Source organism: Megalobrama amblycephala, linkage group LG5 (assembly GCF_018812025.1).
Source record: "Megalobrama amblycephala isolate DHTTF-2021 linkage group LG5, ASM1881202v1, whole genome shotgun sequence".
In the NCBI taxonomy this organism is placed as follows: Eukaryota; Metazoa; Chordata; class Actinopteri; order Cypriniformes; family Xenocyprididae; genus Megalobrama; species Megalobrama amblycephala.
This window is the reverse complement of record NC_063048.1, coordinates 33,990,420-34,011,132: the sequence shown is the minus strand read 5'-3', so window position 1 is coordinate 34,011,132 and position 20,713 is coordinate 33,990,420. Positions and strand designations below refer to the sequence as shown.

Here is a 20,713-nt window from a genome sequence, read left to right as displayed (position 1 = left end):
CTTTTCAAACCTGGTTCTGTGGCAAATAGCTCTCAGTTCCTCAGACTAGAGATCTATTGAGAAAATGTAGTTAAGACAACAGATATACAAGTCAGCTGTGTTTACCATTTAGATGATTAAATCTTTTTGGTTAAGAATTAACAATAATCTGTTGAGCAAGTACAAAAGACAGTGATCAATGTTCAAAACTGTCTCCCTACCTTACCCCGATTCGCAACGGTAAGCTTATAAAATTGATTTATAATTTGAGCTGTCGGGTCCAATTTCACAGGAAATGTCAGTTCGAGGTTATTTATCTTTAGGTTATATGATCACGACATGTCCATAAACAGAAAGAAGAAGACCCGGCTACTATATGGTGTATGCTGAGGATGCAGTTGCTTTGAATTTAAAAATCTAGATGGCTGCTTTTAATCTAGAAAGGTCTAAGTGGCAATTAATCGCTGACATCCGGGGAATCACCTGTTGACAAAACCAAGAAATCTCAAACTGTGAAGAGCATGCAGTCAAAAAGGGAATGCGAAAGAGCCCATGCTAAAATGAGAATACAGTTAATATCGGCATGGCTTTCGAGAGGTGGCGACAACTCCGAGCTTCAAAGGGTTTGAATACTCATGCAAAGATGGTTTTTTTCTGCTGAACAATTTCTAGCTAATTTACAATATGTGATCTGGTGAGACGTGAGATGATTGAGCAATCCTTAGATCTAAACGTCAGTAACATGATTTATTTGAAAACATTTACATTTTCATTTGATCCTACACAAAAAAGCATATATGTTACTTAGTAGTAGGTTGTACTACTTATTCTTATGTTGATGTACAATGACAGATCCGTTCTGATGTGGTGACCACACATTCATTGCACAGAGAAGCAGTGTCAAAGCACAACCCATGTAAAAAAATAATGACTCTGCAAGTAACTTGCAATTTTATGTTTTAAACAGAGATGGCAATAGAGAGGCAAAACTTTCATGTTGCAGCTACATTACTGTTATAGGGTGGGAGAGTTTTTTTTTTTTTTTGCCAGTAATTAAATTGAATAGAAGGAACATCTGAAATGATGTAAATTCAAAAAGTAACTTTCCAATAACTCTGCCCACAATTGTCTGATTGAGCCAGACAAAATTACTAAAGAAATCCTGCTGATAACAAGAGCAGAACCAGAGTAATTTGAGAAACATTTTCGAAAAGTGGATATGAAGTGCCTAAGGGGTATTTAGTAGTGGAAATAAAGTGTTTAACGGGTAGGGTTAGGAGTAGGTGTAGAGGAGGGCTTCATTACACTGAGATGCAAACAGAATCTACCACTATTTGAACCAAGTGTAAATAGCATTTAACTACTATTTACACTTAGTGCAAAGAAAATACTGCTATTTTTCATTTAGTGTAAATAGCATCTAACTGTATTTGCACTCAGTGTAAATAGCCGCTGCCTATTTATATTACCACCAATCTGCAACTCTACAGGTTTATATATTAAATATAAACCAAAATACATTCATGTCTGTGCACGTCTGTGTCTTCATCACAGAGCGGAGAATGTGGCCTCTGTTTGCAAGTATCAAACTCATATCATATTCCAAAAAACTGTTAATCCTGTCAACAGTGACCTAGTTCTGTCAGGTTTCTTCCAGATTCCTGTGAGAGAATATTTATCACATTACTGTAACAAGTGCATGTTTTGACATATTTCTCATTTATGGAAAACATTGTCACTTGGGTATTTGTTTGGTCTTTGCAGAAAAAAATGGACAAGTCTTGCTCCACATGCGGTGCAGCCATTTAAATGTTTGGCAGAGCAGTACCAAGGGCCAGTTTGTTTGTTTTTTTGTTTGTTTAAATAGATAGGGGTAATCCATAGTGAAAGAATGGAATGTCATTTTTCAGTTAAATCCATTTTATTATATTTTTTTTTTTTCCTTCAGTATCAAGCACAAGGCTGCTGTGATTTACCTAACAACTCCCATATGTTAGGCATGTTTTGACTCCAAATGATGAGCTGCTTTATTTATTCATTTTTCCTTTCCACAATCTGTTTTTAGCTCAAATACAGGGTGGAGAAAGACAGAAAAAGATCCAGACAGAAAAAGAGAGACAGACAGAAAAAGAAAATTAATTATTCTCGCAACTCACAACAAGTTTTGTCTTAAAGGGATAGTTCACCCTAAAATGAAAATTAAGTCACCATTTACTCACCCATTTACTGATGCTTTTGCGTCTTTTTTAAAAAGCTTGATGTTGGTTGCTATAAACTGCCATTATATGGATGAGCACAACGGGACATTTTTTAAATAAAAATTCTCCTTTTGTGGTTCATAAAAGAAAGAATGGCATACGGCATTAGAACAACACCAGGTGAGTAAATTATAACTTAATTTTAGGGTGGACTATCCCTTTAACTGGACATTTAAAGGTCCCGTTTTTCGTGGTTTTTTGAAGCTTTGATTGTGTTTATAGTGTGCAATATAACATGTGTTCATGTTTCGCGTGTAAAAAAAAACACAGTATTTTTCACATAATTTACTTATCTGTATACCGCTATTTCCACTGTCATAAAAACGGGCTGATGACTTCCTTGTTCTATGAAGTCCCTCCTTCAGAAATACGTAACGAGTTCTGATTGTGCCAGCGGTTCCTGTGTTGTGATTCGACAGCAGCTTAGCGTTCCTTGCCCGGAAAGGTCACGCCTCTTACCATAACGTGGAGATGCACGCGCTCAGTGTTACTGTAAACATGTCTTTGATTTTACCCTATCAATTTGAGCCGGAATCAGACCCGGTGATTGGACTGCGGGATGAAAATAACAGCGTTTCAACGACATGGCGACAAACACACTCTACAAACGCAACTCTTGTGTATTCCTGTGGGTGGAGATTAGTCAAAAAACTGTTTTAGTGACGTCATTAAAAGTAGAGGGATGTAGTCCAAACTGGCCCTTCGATGTAGGCGACTTCTGTTAAATAAAATATCAAGCTTGGCATTGAACTTTGAGCTTTATAATTTTACAGATTTTATTTATACTCAACAACAACATTACACACTAACTAAAGTTTGAAACATGGGATCACGAAGAACGGGACCTTTAAGTCATTTAAAGATTACAAGCCCTACTTTGTTCGTCAAACTGTATTATTCAGGATGCTCCAAACCACTGCTGTTTGGCAGCAGCGGAGATCAGTATTGAATTTGCTTCACTGAACTAGTAAGATTGCCCGAACCTCAATAATGCAAGTCAGCATCCAATTTCTAACATCAGCTTGGAACACTTGTAGTACAAAAGCTGATCATAAATTTTAGGAAACTATGCAAAGTCACTGAGACAGATTGCACCCTGTTAGCCTCTCAAATATCACTTATGTGTTACATTATGGATTCCCTGAATGAATCTAGAAGTAAATTAAACAGATTTCATGGTATAAACCATGACCACCAGACTAGTCAGCAGATACTAACCACCAATTCAGAGAAGCGGGCATGCAGTTCTTCCTCTGGGGGCATGGGGGCACTGAACTCCAGCAGCTGCAGGGGGACACTGTCTTTCAGGTTGATCTCAGGGGGTTCACTGCTGCTGAAGCAGCACAGGAAGCCCAGGGCGGGCCGTGTGCGCTTCCGGGGAGGCATCCTCTCCGATCAGGAGGAGCCGACAACCAGAGAGGCGAAGAGTCTGCTATCTAGGGGGCATGATCTGAAAGAGAAAGAAAGAGGCAATCAGAATTTAATAAAGACCACACAAGGCGACAAGGTAACTATTAGGCCACAAATAAATTGAAAAACATTAAGACAAAAATCAAGAAACTGAATAAATGTGTCCAGGGTTGAGCCACAGAAATGAAACCCAAAAACAACAAGCAAAGTTAAAGCGTCATGTTGAGAGTTGAGAAAGCCCTCCATACTGCCCGATATGGTCTTCCCTGCATTGATGTACCTCACTGATGTTAAATCTAAAGCAGTTTCACAGCAGTCCAACAACTTTAATTGGTCAACATCAGAATGTGAACATCAATGAAAGACAGAGACTGTTATTCTAGAGGCTAAAACCCTTCAGCTGTGTGGAGTGGCCATGAAGGAGCTTGGACTCTGAAAAGCAACAACCCTTATCCCTCTCCAACGCTTCTTCGGAGCATGTGGGCACAGTGAATGGAACCTCCTGGCACCTCTCTGGATGTGCTGGCATAACCCCCAGGGCGCTACAAAGACCTCTCTGTTTCCAGGCTACAATGATCACCAATGGTAAAAGAGAAGGAAGGCAAGGGAGGGCATGAGTAATTGCCATAAGAGGTGGCCGTACCCATCACACTCACCGGAACGGAGAAAACACAAGAGGGAAACAAGCCTAGCGTTCTTAGACTCACTGTTCTCACAAGTATGTCCACCATATTCAGAATGGTAGTGGTTTCCATTAAGCTTACCAAAAAATTGTGGCAAGGAAATAAAAGTGTCAGCCTCGTTTATTTCAGATTATTTCTCAAACACTAGATGACAAGTGCAAGTGCAAGTGCAAGCCCTGCTGCAAAAACCAACATGGTATGACATAATATGGTAGCTGGATTTTTGGTCCAAGATGATCTGCCAGGTTGAAACCAGGCCAGCTTGAGCTGATCAACCATCTAGACCAGACCAAATTGGCTAAAACCATGTAAACCAAAGCAGGCTGATGCAGACAGAACAATATATACTATTAATATGAATACTAGATAGTCAGATAGTGTTTCCTACTTTGCACCTAAAGTAACACAGCAAAATATTTCAACATGGAAAAAATGTATACTGTATGTTTTTTTGTTTGTTTTTTAGTCAAGATTGCAGGTTGAATGTGATGAGTGAGAAGGACTTAAAAAAATGACTAGTTGCACTTGCCAAGAGGGCTGGGACAATACATCGTTTCTCGATTCGAAAAATGATTTTTGTATAGATTCTGATATTTTCTCTCTCGAATCAATTCTGAGCTTAGTTTTAACAGCAGATGGCGCTCTAGGCTCGTTTTTAACTGCACTCCAGTGTTGCGAATTGCTTTCACTTTAAAGTAGCTAAAATTGTTTGCTAAATGTCGCTAGATGACGTCATACTGGCGACTCCACTGATATATATTAATAAAAATATAGATCAGTGGGAGTCATGGAATCTAGATAAGGTTTGTCCAAGAAGTTGCTAGATTTGTCACTAGGCATTTAAAAATGTCTCAAAAGGGGCAGGGAAGTTCTTAAATCTAGCGACAAAATCACTAAATTGGCAGCACTGCTGCACACTCAAATGCTCACGAAGAAGAGTGCTGGAGAGCGCTCGTGCTTTCGGCTGAGTCATGTACGTGGTTAAATATACTTGCACCTAAATATACTTGCACCTCAGAATGCTTTTATGACGTGAGATTAATGTAAACAGCCCACTGCGAACATCCTTGTAATTCACTTTAACCTTTTCAAACTTTATGCATGATTATTTTAGGTTTAAGTGGTGTGTGTAAAGGAACTGGAAGCAAGCAGAGTATGGGTGAATTTAGTGCCATCTGCTGTTAAAAACTAAGCTCAGAATCTATTTAAGAGAGGATCGCGATACATCGGAAAATACCAGAATCACTACATATTCTTTGTATCAGTGCATCGATGTATTGTCCCAACCCTAGTTGCCACTAAATAATACAAATGAAACAATTAAAATCTCATCTTCTGGATTGTCACTGGTTACATACAATAACAAACAATCAGCATTTATTTATATATAATTTGTAAAATAATAAAATAATAATAAATATTTACAATAATAACAAATATATAATAATAAATTATTATTATTATTATTGTTATTATTATTATTATTATAAAAATCTGAGATGGTTCTTTTTAATGAAATCAGACTGAACCTTAAAAATATTGTTAGGGAATCATTAAGAAACCAGAACTTTAAAGGTGCCCTAGAACTTTTTTTAAAAGATGTAATATAAGTCTAAGGTGTCCCCTGAATGTGTCTGTGAAGTTTCAGCTCAAAATACCCCATAGATTTTTTTAAATTCATTTTTTTAACTGCCTATTTTGGGGCATAATTAGAAATGCGCCGATTCAGGGTGTGTGGCTCTTTAAATCTCGTGCTCCCCGCCCACAGAGCTCGTGCTTGCTTTAAACAACATAAAAAAAGTTCAAACAGCTAATGTAACCCTCAAAATGGATCTTTACAAAGTGTCCGTCATGCAGCATGTCTAATCGCATAAGTACAGTGTTTATTTTGATTCTGAATGAGTTTGAGGCTGTGCTCCGTGGCTAACGGCTAATGCTACACTGTTGGAGAGATTTATAAAGAATGAAGTTGTGTTTATGCATTATACAGACTGCAAGTTTTTAAAAATGAAAATAGCGACGGCTCTTTTCTCAGTGAATACAGTAAGAAACGATGGTAACTTTAACCACATTTAACAGTACATTAGCAAAATGCTAATGAAACATTTAGAAAGACAATTTACAAAAATCACTAAAAATATCATGTTATCATGAATCATGTCAGTTATTATTGCTCCATCTGCCATTTTTTGCTACTGTCCTTGCTTGCTTACCTAGTCTGTTGATTCAGCTGTGCACAGATCCAGACATTCTGCCCCTTGTGTAATGCCTTTCATAATGTTAGGAACATGGGCTGGCATATGCAAATATTGGGGGCGTACATATTAATGATCCCGACTGTTACGTAACAGTCAGTGTTATGTTGAGATTCGCCTGTTCTTCGGAGGTCTTTTAAACAAATGAGATTTATATAAGAAGGAGGAAACAATGGAGTTTGAAACTCACTGTATGTCTTTTCCATGTACTGAACTCTTGTTATTTAACTATGCCGAGGAAAATTCAATTTTTGAATCTAGGGCACCTTTCAGATTAAATCAGAACCAAAATCATTAAAATCCTTATGATACCCATCCCTGAGGAATATATATCAAGCTCCCTCTAAGCCCATTAATAATATATCATCAGTTCTAATCGGACATTCACATTACCGCATAACCATATACAGTTATTTCTTTATAGCTTATATAAATTCAAAGCATTCATGCACAGCTCTCAAATAAATGCTTATTTTATGGAACAGCAGTAAATTCTTTATGAAGGCTTTCATCTGCATATTTTAAAGGAAGCAGAGTCTGAATATTGTTTCTCAGCATCGGTCTCTAAACATGTTAAACATCTAATAGAGTGTTACTGCCAATGTACTTTAAGGATATGAACCCTTTTCTTAATAACATTCTAAATACATACCACAAACACTACTTTTAACTTTAACACTGAGATACATTTAGAATCTAACTTTAATAATTTAGTGTTATGTCAAGTCTCAAATGCTCATGAAGATGGTGAGGAAGGATAGTTCTGCGGTGAGAAAAACCAACATTCTAAACCAGTTACATTATCAGGTTTAATTACACTTGAAATGCTGCCTTTGAAGGAATCTACCTACATATGCAGTAGAAAGGCAGCTCACTAGTATTAGGACAAACAAAAAAGGTGACTGGTTCTTGCAAATGAAAGACAGGACTTCCATTTCTCCAGCTTCCATATTGAATTTTTTTTTTTCTCATTCATTTTTCAGCGAGTAGTCTGTCTCCTCCTCCTTATACCATCTCTAGCAGCAGTCACATAATGGTAAATGGTAAACTGTTTGAGCAGAGGTGTATAAAAGAGAGACAGGGAAGGAGTCAGACAGAGATGGTGGGGGGGGGGCTGTTGGCTGTTGCCATTTCTCATTCAGCTCATGACTACTTCAACATCATCCTGTGTGCTGCTGGAAGTAGGTCAGTGGAGGAGAGAGGGAGGAGCGTTTCCCTCTCACACACACTGCGCATTATTTTTTTTCTTGCTTGTGTGATCAGCAGCATCTGTGTCAGGCAGATTTTTTCCCTTTCCTTTTTCAACTTTTCCTCAACAACATACCAATAAGAGAAACGGTAACACTTTACTTAAAGTCATTATGTATATGCATTATAAAAGTATTTTGACTTGTAATGAACCTTATAATGCATTGTATGGTCTCATGAATATTTGTAACCAGTTATAATACATTACAATACTCATTTTAAGCCTTTAGAAAGTAATGCATTAAAACATGACAAGCAACCAGTTTCAGATGTAACAAGGAATCTGCAAATATTCTAATGCATTTTAAAGGTGCTCTAAGCGAGGTCACACGTTTTTAGGCCAAAACATTTTTGTCACACACAGCAAAATCTCCTCACTATCCGCTAGCTGCCTGTCCCCTGAACACACTGTTAAAAAAACGCGGTCTCTGTAGTTGCAACAAGCTCCAAAAACGGCAACAAAAACTACCTGGTGCAGCCTGGACCACGAATCATAATAAACATGCTCCAGCCAATAACCGACAAGAATGATTTTTAATGCACGTTCATGACTGTTTCAGGAAGCATGGAGGGGAGGGGGAGGAGGAGGAGGAGGGAGGGTCTAGCTAGCCTCTGTTTTGTTTGACAACACTTCGAACGTCAACAGGAAGTTACTCCACCCAGGATCGCTTAGAGCACCTTTAACTTATTTATTTATGAAAAAATATAATGCATTATAACATACATTATGAATACATTTATAATGCATTATACATAAAGGCTTTAAGTAAAGTGTTACTAGAGAAACCTCCATATTCCTACTAGGGTTGTAAGAATATATACACAATATACACAAAACTGACGGTTCGGTTCGTACCTTGGTTTTGAAGTCACGTTTCGGTACGTTACAGTTGAATTCGTTGTTGAAATATAATCATTTACATTGTGGCCGTCATTTGCATGACAGATTTATTTAAACATACATTAAATAATCAAGATATCACTAACCATTTAAGTAAAATATATTGAATATATAGGCTAATATAGTATATATTTAGCAAAAGAGTTAATTTTTCTGACAAACTAACAAGCTGTGGTAAATGCTACGTGACACAGTGTTTACAAGCCGTTTAATTGATGTCTTTCCGCCTTTGAAACACTGATTGAGCGATTACACAAGAGATACTGTATTATACATTTCAGTAAGTTGTACTGTGTTTTTCAACATACCTTCAGATGTTCATTCATGTTTATTCTTTAAGTGTGTTGTGGACAGGGTAAAGGCAAATATTTGGACCAGAGTATGGAATCCTTGTCCGAGTATGTGGAAACTTTGGTTTTGGCCTGTGAATGAGGCTCTTTAGTGGACTTTGGTCTCTCACCTGGAGTGAAGGAGACCATTTTGAACGTGAGGACTCCCTCAAATAGAAGTTTGTATGTTCTAAAGTGGAATCTGTTTGTGTCCTGATGCAGTATAATCGCAGTTTGGACCAGTGCTGGAGTTCCTAACAAGAACGTTTCTCAGCAAAAGTGGGTGTGGCTTGGCGACTCTTAAAGTGAACACATTCATGTTGAGGGTGTTTCTTTGGGGAGACATTCACTTCTCTTCCAAATTATGTGTGGGATGAGATGGTTGAGAACTTTAAGTTCTTTTCTTTAACTTGCACCTCAAAAGGTGTGCTTTTGCTTCAGATATTTCTCTACTTAAGGATTTATGAGAACTTTCTGTCCGATTTTTGTTCCTTCCTGGGGCTTATCTGTGGTCCTAGAAGGCTTCACAGGGCCGCCGTTTATGCCATTGAAGTCAGCCCCTTAGAGATTTCTGACTGTAAAGTTGGTTGATGGCCTTAACATTCCTTAAATGTATTTGTAATTTGCAGGCCTTATTGGTGAGTGCATCCTCTATGGATTTCGCTCTTGGTTCAGTAAGTCTTTTTGTGAACTAAGATAGAGCATGTCTTTAAAGCCGAGTGTACACACGGGATTGAGGGTGTGTTCAAGGTGTGTTCAACAAAAGTAGCCCAAAAACAGCGCAATGAAGTTTTCTCCATCGGGCGGCTGAATTCTCCATTGAATTTGTACGTTTTTACACACGGCAACAACTTAAAAGTAGCTAAATTCACTGTGTATATGGTACGATTTTTGCTGTTGTACGAACTTGTAGGCGATTGTTTTTCTTGAGAGAGAGAAATCGCATGGAAATCGTTGTATGGTCACGGCTCGCATTGTGTGAGAGGAATTTTGTGCCGAGCCAAGAACATTATAACCACCTCCCGAGCGCCCAACAATTTTTAAATATTCTGACAAGTGTATAGGCTGCCCCCTATTGCCAAATCATACACAACCACGTCATATGCAAGATCTATGAATATTATTATAGCCCAGTGGCTGCAGCCCTACATAATTGACACATAAATTGACACACAAACACACAAAATACACTTTCTAGTTGTTTTGTTGAAGGGAATGGATGTGCTGTTCTCTGCTTTCCACCAAATCATTTGCACATTAGTTTTTTTATTTTCTTTCTTTTTTCTATCCAAACCTATAGCAACAAGCTCCAGTCAACATGTTTAGCACAAAAGCTCATGCGATTGCTGCCGGTTCGCCACGCGGTAGTCGTGCCGTGTACCAGCTGCTTTGACACGTTTATCAGGTTAACTGACTCGTAACGTGTGCAATGGCTCACGACCTCCGGAGTGTCAGAACTCGCAGTATGTACGCCTGCCTTAAGGTTCTTCCACTATGTTCTGCTCTCAAGTTGTGGTGTTGCAGTTGATTTCTCCTTAACTTTTAAGTAGTAGGAGGATGAGGGACTCAAAGGGCTTGTGGCTAAAGCACAAAAGATGCTGCATTGGGTAAGACGCAGAGCTTGGTGAACCTATGGAAGGAAACATCCCATTCCCTATTCAGGGAGCCAGGGAAACATACGTAGACGACCTCAGCCATATTGAGGGACAAAAATGTCATAGAGACATTTGATTATGAATGTTTTCACTAGAGCCAGTAAACAATCAACCAGAATACACTCCAGCAACCACAAAGCAATGTACCAAAAACAACAATGTGATGATATGTTTTGCACAATGTTAAACTACTTCCTTCTGCTGCTGTTACATACACATATAGACACCTCTCTCTCTTCACATAATCCTCATTTCTCTGACTCATAATTGTTTGTTCTTTCTATAACACAGCCTGGATCTTATGTAATGCAAATACACTTCTCTCCCCCGCACGTTTCCCCCAGAATTCATTCCATAATGTTCTCACAATAAACCCAAGGGAACTCCAAGGAATCTTTGGCATTCCAAACCGCCTCTGTCACAGTGGCCAAATGGAATCTTTTCATTTTCTTTCTATCGCTCTCTCTCTCCTGGTTTTTAGCAATAATATCAGAGGTTGCCCTCTCCAGAGGGCCCCCATCTGATCTTCAAAGCCAGTATAGCACTCGCTCCCAGTGTCTGAGAAAAAAATAGAGCAGCAACAAATAAAGCCCAAATGGAATAAATGTATCATGTTATGGGAGTACAAAATGAGGATCAGTTTTTAATTAAGTATAAACAAGATAAATGGGCCAATTCACATGCTACACGTTAAAAGTACTTTGCTTGCTTACTTACTTTTGAGTAAAGCAATATAGTACAGTAGCATCAGGACATAGCCTACTTCAAGTCATAAAATTGTACTACAGCTAAACTGAACTTATAACTAAATAAATTCATTACTTAACTTCTGTGTATACATTTAAAAACAGCTGTGATGTTCACTGCACTGAACTTTTCTTCAACTGAAAAGGTTCACTTTGTTTATTATTTATACAGCAGTGTGAATGTACTGTGTCTGTTTATCTGTATATTAATTTTGACCTTCAGCATGAGTGTTATCAACGGAGTAGCTTGGTGATTATGCATTCTTACATGTCCGCCAAAGTGGAGGATGGTGTGATAAGTAAATCACACTTCCTGCCCAGAATCTCACAATCAAGTTCATCTCTAGTCCTCTCATGGCTCGAGGGGCCCAGTCCACTTCAGTATTACTTCAATGGAAACTGATGATTACACTTTGCAATGCCTTTTGCAGTGCTCTTGTATAATTTGTGTCTGTGGGTGTATCAACTTTCTGCACCTATATAGAGATATCATTGTTTTTACATTGTTTTAATTAAAAAAAAATGGCAAATGAACTCGACAGCCAGTGTTCATCATGGGAAGAGTCATGCTAATCTGTTTCGAGTTGTACAAGAGAGAGTACAACTGTGCGTTTAATTTTAAATTTAAACAAATTATTCAAAAAAATCATCCAAAATGATTATGCATGTAGATTTTATGACTTCATATTAAAGGTAGTATAGGTAATTTTTGTAGAGAGGCTAGCAATAGCAAAGCTAGCTTCGAAAGCATAAGATCCCACCCTCCCTTCAGAGCGTCTCCAAAGCCACGCCTCCTCCAAAACACATGAATGCGTACAGCAGAGAGCAAACAAAAGTGTCACGAGAGACAGCGTTCAACTACCTCTCAAAGCACATGACATTACAATGAAAATAAATGTAAATAACATAAAGAGCTCTGACCTGTATCTAATGACTGCTGCAGATTCATTTCGGCGTTGATAGTGTTGCCATTGGAATTCATAAATTCAAGTCACAAACCGCCCCAAGTATAACTCTATCCCTCTGACCAAGGGACTGGATGAACATTTTTTTATGGTTCTACACATTTCACTGATGATAGAAATGCATATAAATACATTTAGACCACTTAACTTAGTGATTGTTATTGGGATGTGAAGAGACTTTCATCCAGCTTAACAAAAATATTGTTTTGAAGCAAATCACTTACCCTGCCTTTACTTGAGAAACTACAAAAATCTGTATTGTTGTCTTCTCCCCATCTTCTTTATCTTGTTTTTCTACTCTTCTTTGATATTATTCACTGACACATCCTCTGCTGCCAAGCATATTATTCATAGCAAGCAGAGTCCCTTCACTGCACTCAAGTGAAAGATGTTTTACATATTTTAGCATTGACACTTCAAACTGCAATAAATACTTAGGCCTTCTCTGCTGTTTTGGTTAAAGTCTGTAAAATTTCAGAAAGCGAAGCAATTCTCTTTGGAATGTTTCCGTATTTGGACACACTGAAAGAGATTTTAAGAGGTTGTAGTTTTTGTTGTGCAAATTTTCTCTACATCATTTGATTAAATGCCACTTTATAACTTAGATGGCACTGCAGCTCACTTCAAAACATTATTGTATTGCAGTGCCATCTATAACTTAGATGGCACTGCAGCTCACTTCAAAACATTATTGTTAAACCGTCTCAGATACATTACACCAGATATTGAGAAAGCAGCACAGTGTAATAATTGGTCCAACATTTATTCAGAATGTGACTAACACGTTTTCTTTGATGCTTCATAGCTGGCATCTGGGACAATGGGACCATAACGGGACAATGGTCAATATAGCATACAGGTCATTGACTGCTGTTCTGTGTCAAAAGCGTGTGTCTTTGGGCACGTGTGTGCGTGCAGAGGGGAGTTGAATATGGAATAACAGAGGGCATTACATAAATAACAAGGCTAAAGTACTGGCTGACTGCTTGCAAACATGGGTTGATTTATCTCATCTGCTTTGACTCACAGAATCACATGCCTGTCATGCATACAGAGAGACATTTTAGTATAACGTGCGTACAAATCCGCCTTACTAAAACTAAACACTGTAGTTATGTAGATTATTTTTCAAAACTGATAGATGACCATATTTCAAGCCAATGAAAAACACATGTACATGTCATGTATTCATTTGGCAGAAGCTTTTATACAAAGTGACTTATATTGCATTGAAAGTATTCAGCACAATAATCTACTGTTTGAGTTACAGAAAGGTCTTCAAGGTAAAGTATTTCACATCTATAAAGGAGGACCTTTAAGTGCCTACGTGCAACAGAGATGATGGTCAAACCCAACCCGTCCTATCTCTCCTCTATTCTCTCCAAATCACTTCCTCTCTCTCCTCTCGTCAGATAAGAGAAAGACTACACGAGCATTCAAAACTTTCACAGTAAAAATCTATTCCAAGCTGTTACACATAGCCCAAACAGTTGTCTGCTTCATAGCATAGAAAGACAGAGGCAATAATGCTTTGTGAATGGTCCCTTAAATGTTGTTAATGACAGCAAAATATTTTTTATAATTTCATATTTGTGTAATTGTAAATCTTGTGTACTGTGCTGTGTCAGTGCATCTTTTTGTGATATGCAGCTTTAGATGCAGATTCTGTATTCAATACACTTGCAGCTAAATAAATCACTGCCAACATCCTGATTACATTCAAATTTACATCCAAAAAACTTGACATTATTGTTGTTGAATTTAAATGGGTCAGACTGAGCTCTTTGGACCGAGTAACATTAATCACGTTGTTATACGGTATTGTAATAAGCATAAAAACACATTTATTGGGTAAAATAGACATTTTAATTAGATTTAAAGAATGATAACCTTTTTTGGTTTTCTCACAGATGACAAACAACTGGCCATTTGCTAATAGAGCTTCTAATTGTGCCTTTCTGAAATTTTAAACAATTCTGCTAAACCACTAAAGCAAGGATCTGCAAAGAATGTTGATAAACCCTGTTTCATTCATTCTCTCTCATAAATTAAAACCATGTCTACATCTGCTTTTGGTCACTGTGAACTCACTCACTTTAACAAGAATCCTTACGATTAAAACAGAAGACTACAAATTTCAATAAGTCAGATTGACAGTGCAGTTTACAATGCAGCTGTCATGTTTCTCTCCTTTTAATGAAGACTTCAGAGGGCATTATAGAAGTCAGAGGTCAAGGATGTGATGGATTTACATTTAAGTAGGAAATTCATCCAAGCTTCACTGTCTGAAGGAGTAAAATGCCAAACACAGTGGTCTCCATTTTTAACACAGACCTGCAGAGTAATGCTGTGTTTACACAAAAACACATGATGCATGAAGGAATTCGCTTAATGCCAGAAGAGAACTGGCCCCCGGGTTTCTCCCAAGGTTCTTTTTTTCCCCCACTACTGTCCCTGATGGACTTTTGGTTCCATGCCATTGACGGCATTGGCTTGCTCATTTGAGGCTTAAAAGACAAACAATATTCAGAAAATATTATTGATCTGACTGTACTGACACTATCAGATGAGAACAAAACTTGACCTGAAATGATCTGGATTAATGTCACTTATCTTCTGATTTTGAAGTCATTTCATAATTGATTGACACTGTTGACACCGTTATTGAACTGAATTGAATCAACAGTCTACCATTGTAGTTTAATCTCATATTTTGACAGGGTATCTTGCTTATTATTATTTATTACGAATTTCTTAAATAGCCAAACTTCAACAACATAAAGGCAGATCTCTCAAACGCAGCTGATGAAGTGATCAAGAATATTCCAATTTGAAATAAGATTCTTCGATTCATCCGCCCTCATTTTCTTTCCTTGCATCCCATCTTTGCATCCTAAGGATGCCCCTAACTTGCTTTGTCTCTGAATGTACCAGCCATTTTGAATGAACCGTTTGATTGAATGATTCAATGACTCACTCATTAAGATAATAATTTGCTGCCATCTACTAGCGGTTTTAGTTTTATATAAAAGTATAATTTCATTTTAGCTGAGAGAGTGAGTATGCTGTTTTTGGTTGTGATTCTAACAATAGTTCTGGTTAAAGAGATAGAATGTGTTGATAGTGGTAGATACAGGGGTGGAAATGGGGGGTAACGCGGGGGGACGGCGTCCCCGGAGTGAATTTCAAGGGGGGGACGGCGTTCCAGTTCAAATTGGTTCGATTTTTTTTATAGAAATGAAGGGATTTCTGTATTTATTCACTCAATAGCCTACGAAAACGAAACCGATTCAGCGCAAAAAACATAGCGCAATAAAATTGCATGATTATTCATAAAAAAAAAAATCGCAATCTCAATTCAAACACCCACGCGATCTTATCAGTGCTCGAACGCACCGGCACTTTAATCTGTAGCATACCCACGCTTTGTCTTGCATACCGGCACTTCTCACATGTTGCCGGCACTCGATCTAACCACCACACCGAAACATAGAATCAGGCTGTTAATTAATTGTATAAATCGCGCGTTCGGAGCTTTTATAAGCATGAGTTGTGGACCGCGCGCGAATCACCGCAGGCGCGTTCACCAGCGCGCTCCAAAAAGTGTGATAAGATTTGCGCGAACCGTTCCTATGATAAAATAGAACGTTCTCAATAGAATGGGTTTCATCTGAATTATATTCAGAATGTAGTAAAACATTATGGAGAAAGTCATCATGATCTAAAAACAGCCAGTAAAAAAAGACTGATGAAAAGAGGGGAAAACATGATGATGATCCTGCAAGCTTTTTAAACTTCTCATGACCACCCTTCCTAGAATTTATCACGTTCTATTGTATTTATTGTGGTACATTTTAACTAACTTGTTCAAGAATTTATAATATATAATCTATTAAGGCAACAGATTTAAAAGAGAGAGAAAAAAGTTAACATTGCCCTAAGCATGCAATGAGGAGCCATCAATGATCTATCTTTAATTATATCCTTATTGTAACAATTACAAGAACTACTTTTTCATAAGGCCAAGTAGGCTACAAGTTAGAATCATGGATCTTCTTGAATTATTGACTAAACTTTAGTTTTCCTCATGTGTAAAATGTGTTCTGCTAATATGACAGATATGCCCGTTAGGAAAAACCTGGCTGTATTCCAAGAATCAACACGTTCGGTATAAGAACATTTTAAGTAGATAGTTTGACTTCCCATGGCACTTTGTAAACAAGTAATTGTTAACTATAGGCTGTTACTTTATTGCAGTTGTGTTATCAACCAACTTTGCATGTGTGGACCATTTTGCAAAAATAAAGCAACAAACAAATAAATAAACCTCACGAGGGAGCAAACCCAAACCCAAACCCAAACCTCGCAACCAAGGAAGACAACCAGTCCCCCATCCCAAATGGAAGTGAACAAAATAGAGTGAATTACCCTTTGAAAGTAACTTGATACTTCAAATAAAGATTGCATCAATTATATTGTTACACCAGTAGGTGGTGACAAATGATTGTTAAAAATGTATTTGTCATTGATTCATTCATTACAAAGAATTATTCAAACACGTTGATTCATCTATGAAACAAGTGACATCTTTATAATTGAGTCATTGAATCATTTATTCAAACCGATTTTTATAAAATAATAATTCATTCAAAATAATTGTTTTTTGTAAATAGACTGCAGCAACTAACATAATGTCAGAATCAGTATTTAAAAAAATGTGATTCTTAATTTCCAGAATCTTGCAGCTTATTGAGTAAAAATCAGCAGTTGAAATTATTTCAGCGAATATTAGAATAAAACTGCATGTTCAGGTAGCAATGTTTTTTGGGTTTTTTTTAACTCCATGTCTATGGTAACATCCTCAAAAAATTTTATAAAATGATAAACATCACCTTTCAACCCTTTTAACCATTGTTTAAGAAAAGGGATGAGTGAATATTATTATATTTACATTATTATCCAAATTATTTTGCTTTTTAGAATGCACATCAGCTTCATTTTGCATTAAAACTGGATTTCCCTTTTAAATGTGTAATTGTTGATTTTCATACTATACTAAACTGAGAGGTAGCCATCCAAAACATTCAGTTTTCTTTAACCCGAGGACAAATGTATTTAAAATGTTTGTGACCTGTTCAATTCAGTCTGCACCATATATGCAAATTCCTAGACAATGTATCTTTAATTTGGCCAAAATCAAACAGGTTATTTTCTCCAAGCAAAAATTCTATTAAATTAACATGTTTGTGCCACACACAATTCATAAACATTGTTCATTGACCTTTCAATGTGCTTGCTTGATAATTAAGAAAATATTGTTTGGAGGAAACATGAAATAGGCCTGTTTAATGTTAGCATATTATATAATTGTATAATATTTTATATTTAAATATATCTGAAAAGTCATTGAAAGTACAAAAAAAAAAAAATCCTCCCCATATAGAGTCCGCCCAGTGAATCTCAGCGATTTCCAACCCTGGGTAGATAGAATGTATTTATAAGGCAGGAACACACCAAGCCGACACTGACAACCCAGTGCCGACGAAAGCAGACCGCAGGGTTGGCTCACGTCGGCAGCGTCTGGGTCCAAAGTTGTCCTGACACACCAAACCGACGATCGACAGCCGACAGCCAAGTAGCACGTCCAGCAGGTTGCAGTAGTTGAATAGCCAATCAGAATGATCAGATGGCCTGACGGACCGACAAGCTCCGATGCCGATTCAACATGTCGAATTGGCCAAAAAAAAGCTGACGAGGACCAACTTCAGCTGATGGTGAGGAAACACACTGAGAAAACTTAGTTGGCCAATGAACAAAAACTGCCCAACGGCCAACCATTGGCTTGGTGTGTTCCTGCCTATAGACTATTAAGCATAGCATACAATGTCTTTTTTTCCACAGGGTTTCTTTGAAACTGACCCTTGAATTTGCTATATAAATAAATGGGACTTGAATTGACTAAGAATTAAGGTACACACTTTTCTTTACCTGGTTTTCTGCCATAGCTCAAAATATTAGGAACTTTGTATTTTGCCGTGTAATTAAACTCAAAACATACTCTTGGTTGAAAGAGACTATTATATTCAAAGCATTTTTACATAAACAAATTTAGAAGTGAAAAGTTGCCAACTAAAACCCGTGGTGTAAATTAATCAACCGGACTTAATCATTCCCTCAAGTCTTCCAATACTATCCAGAACACTTTTCCAGATCTTTAGCGTTCCACACTCCAGGTTCCCCAGAGGTATCTGTCCTTAAAAGCCTTGCAATAAACAAGCTGTTTATAAAGTCAGCCTGTCAGAAACAGTACAGATGTTTACAGTATTCAGGCATGAGGTGGAATTCAGGACATTCAGTACTAATGAGCCACTTTTTCCCAAGCAGACAATACTATTGATGAAACTCCCACAAATAGATCATTGACTGATATGAACTGGACACTATTTATACCCAGAGTCACTGGTTAGCTGTTAGATGTTTAACATTCCATTAGACTTTACAGGGCATTTCCCATATGTCACTGGGGCTGTGAGAGAAACCTGATCACACAGTGCCCCACATCAAATTCCCGAGCATCCTGTAGCGAGTGGACATCAATCTGTTTTCTATATTTAGTCCAAATGCAATTGATGGCACACTTTCAATTCTGTAAAAACATTAAGGCAAGCAGTGTGCCCAAAGTGACAGAAAGCCACCACAGAATGCGATGATTTGCGATCCAGACTTCAGCTCTCTTTCATGCTTCTTGTGACTGAACAGAATAAAGACAGAAAGTCAAAATGCCTGCATTGGCAAGTGTTCACAAACACAGCCAGTATTGTCTTAAAGGGTTAGTTCATCCAAAAATGTAAATTCTGTCATTAATTACTCACCCCATGTCGTTCCACACCCATAAGACCTTTGTTCATCTTCGGAACACAATCAAGATATTTTTCAAAAAATCCGATGACTGTGGGCTTGCATTCAGAGTGCGTATCAAACAGCCAAAGTCACGCCCCCCCCAGAAATTTCGAAACACTTATGATGTAACGAAGCCTTGTTTACTGAAATCACGTGACTTTGGTAGTTTGATACAAGCTCTGAACCACTGATTCGAAACAAAAGATTCGTAAAGCTTCGAAGCTTAATGAAGCAGTGTTTTGAAATCGCCCATCACTAGATATTGTTGATTAAAGTTGCTATTTTGTTTTTTGGCTTCATAACATTAAGGTTGAACCATTGTAGTCACATGAACTGTTTTAAATACGTCTTTAGTGGCTTTCTGGGCATTGAAAGTTTTAATTGTCTTGCTGGCAAAGCAGGCCTCACTGAGCCATCGGATTTTATCAAAAATATCTTAATTTGTGTTCCAAAGATGAACGAAGGTCTTACGGGAGTGGAACGACATGAGGGTGAGTAATTAATGACAGAATTTTCATTTTTGGGTGAACTAACCCTTTAAGTGAATGCAAACCACTGAGAGAAAATTGAATGTGTATCAGTACATGCATTAGGTCTTAAAGTGACAGCAGCCTAATATACCTCCTGCTGCATTAATTTTAATCACACAACAAAAGAAAACTCACTGTTCTTGACTGAATAACCCTGTAGTGTTTCATACCTACATGCTACTCTTAAATAGTCTGTACCTGAAAAAAAAAAAATTAATGCACTGTTTATTTTATTTATCTTTCTTATATTGTAATTGTCCTATAGTTTGTATTTTTGTTCTTATTTTTAATATCAAAAAACAAAACAAAAAAATAACAATATTGAGATACATGTTATCGTGAAATAAGATTTAGGTCTAATCACTCACCCCTAAATGACAGGTTAATGAATGCGATAACATAATTAACCTATGCATGATGCTCATGCATGCTCTCAAATCAAATGAGAGTGGTACAAGTGAACTTTTTTCACCATCAGAGTTTGATGCAGTTGAGGGCAGTAATAACTTTAATTTTTGTCTTGATCCTTTTATTAATGTTGCAAACATCTCTATCTCATCATGTTACAATAATAATAATAATACAAAAAAAAATGTTCTGTCATCTATTATTAGTTACTTGTCCTGTTGTTTTAGGCTTCTGCCTTGGTTCAGTATTAGTATCAAGATATTTTATTTTATTTAACCTTAAGTGGTACAACATTTTTATGTAAAATATATATGGACCTAAAAGTAATGCGGCAACATGTAAGTAACTGTGTTAATTACAATACCTAATCTGTGATCAAGGCTTTTTAAAATATGTCAGAACTACGTAACTCAGACTCTCTGTCACAAAATTGTTTATTGGTGTTT

General features: G+C 37.3%; 1 protein-coding gene across 3 annotated transcripts in view; it reads right to left on the bottom strand.

Moving 5' to 3' along the window:
• The window catches only part of daam2 (dishevelled associated activator of morphogenesis 2), a 93,784-nt gene that overhangs the window by 51,889 nt on the left and 21,182 nt on the right, over nucleotides 1-20,713 (bottom strand). For all 3 annotated transcript variants that reach the window (XM_048191948.1, XM_048191947.1, XM_048191949.1), the window contains exon 2: nucleotides 3,456-3,687. In XM_048191948.1, coding sequence (XP_048047905.1) covers nucleotides 3,456-3,623 — 168 coding nt within the window. In that variant the 5' untranslated portion in view covers nucleotides 3,624-3,687. The remainder of the gene's footprint in view (nucleotides 1-3,455; nucleotides 3,688-20,713) is intronic.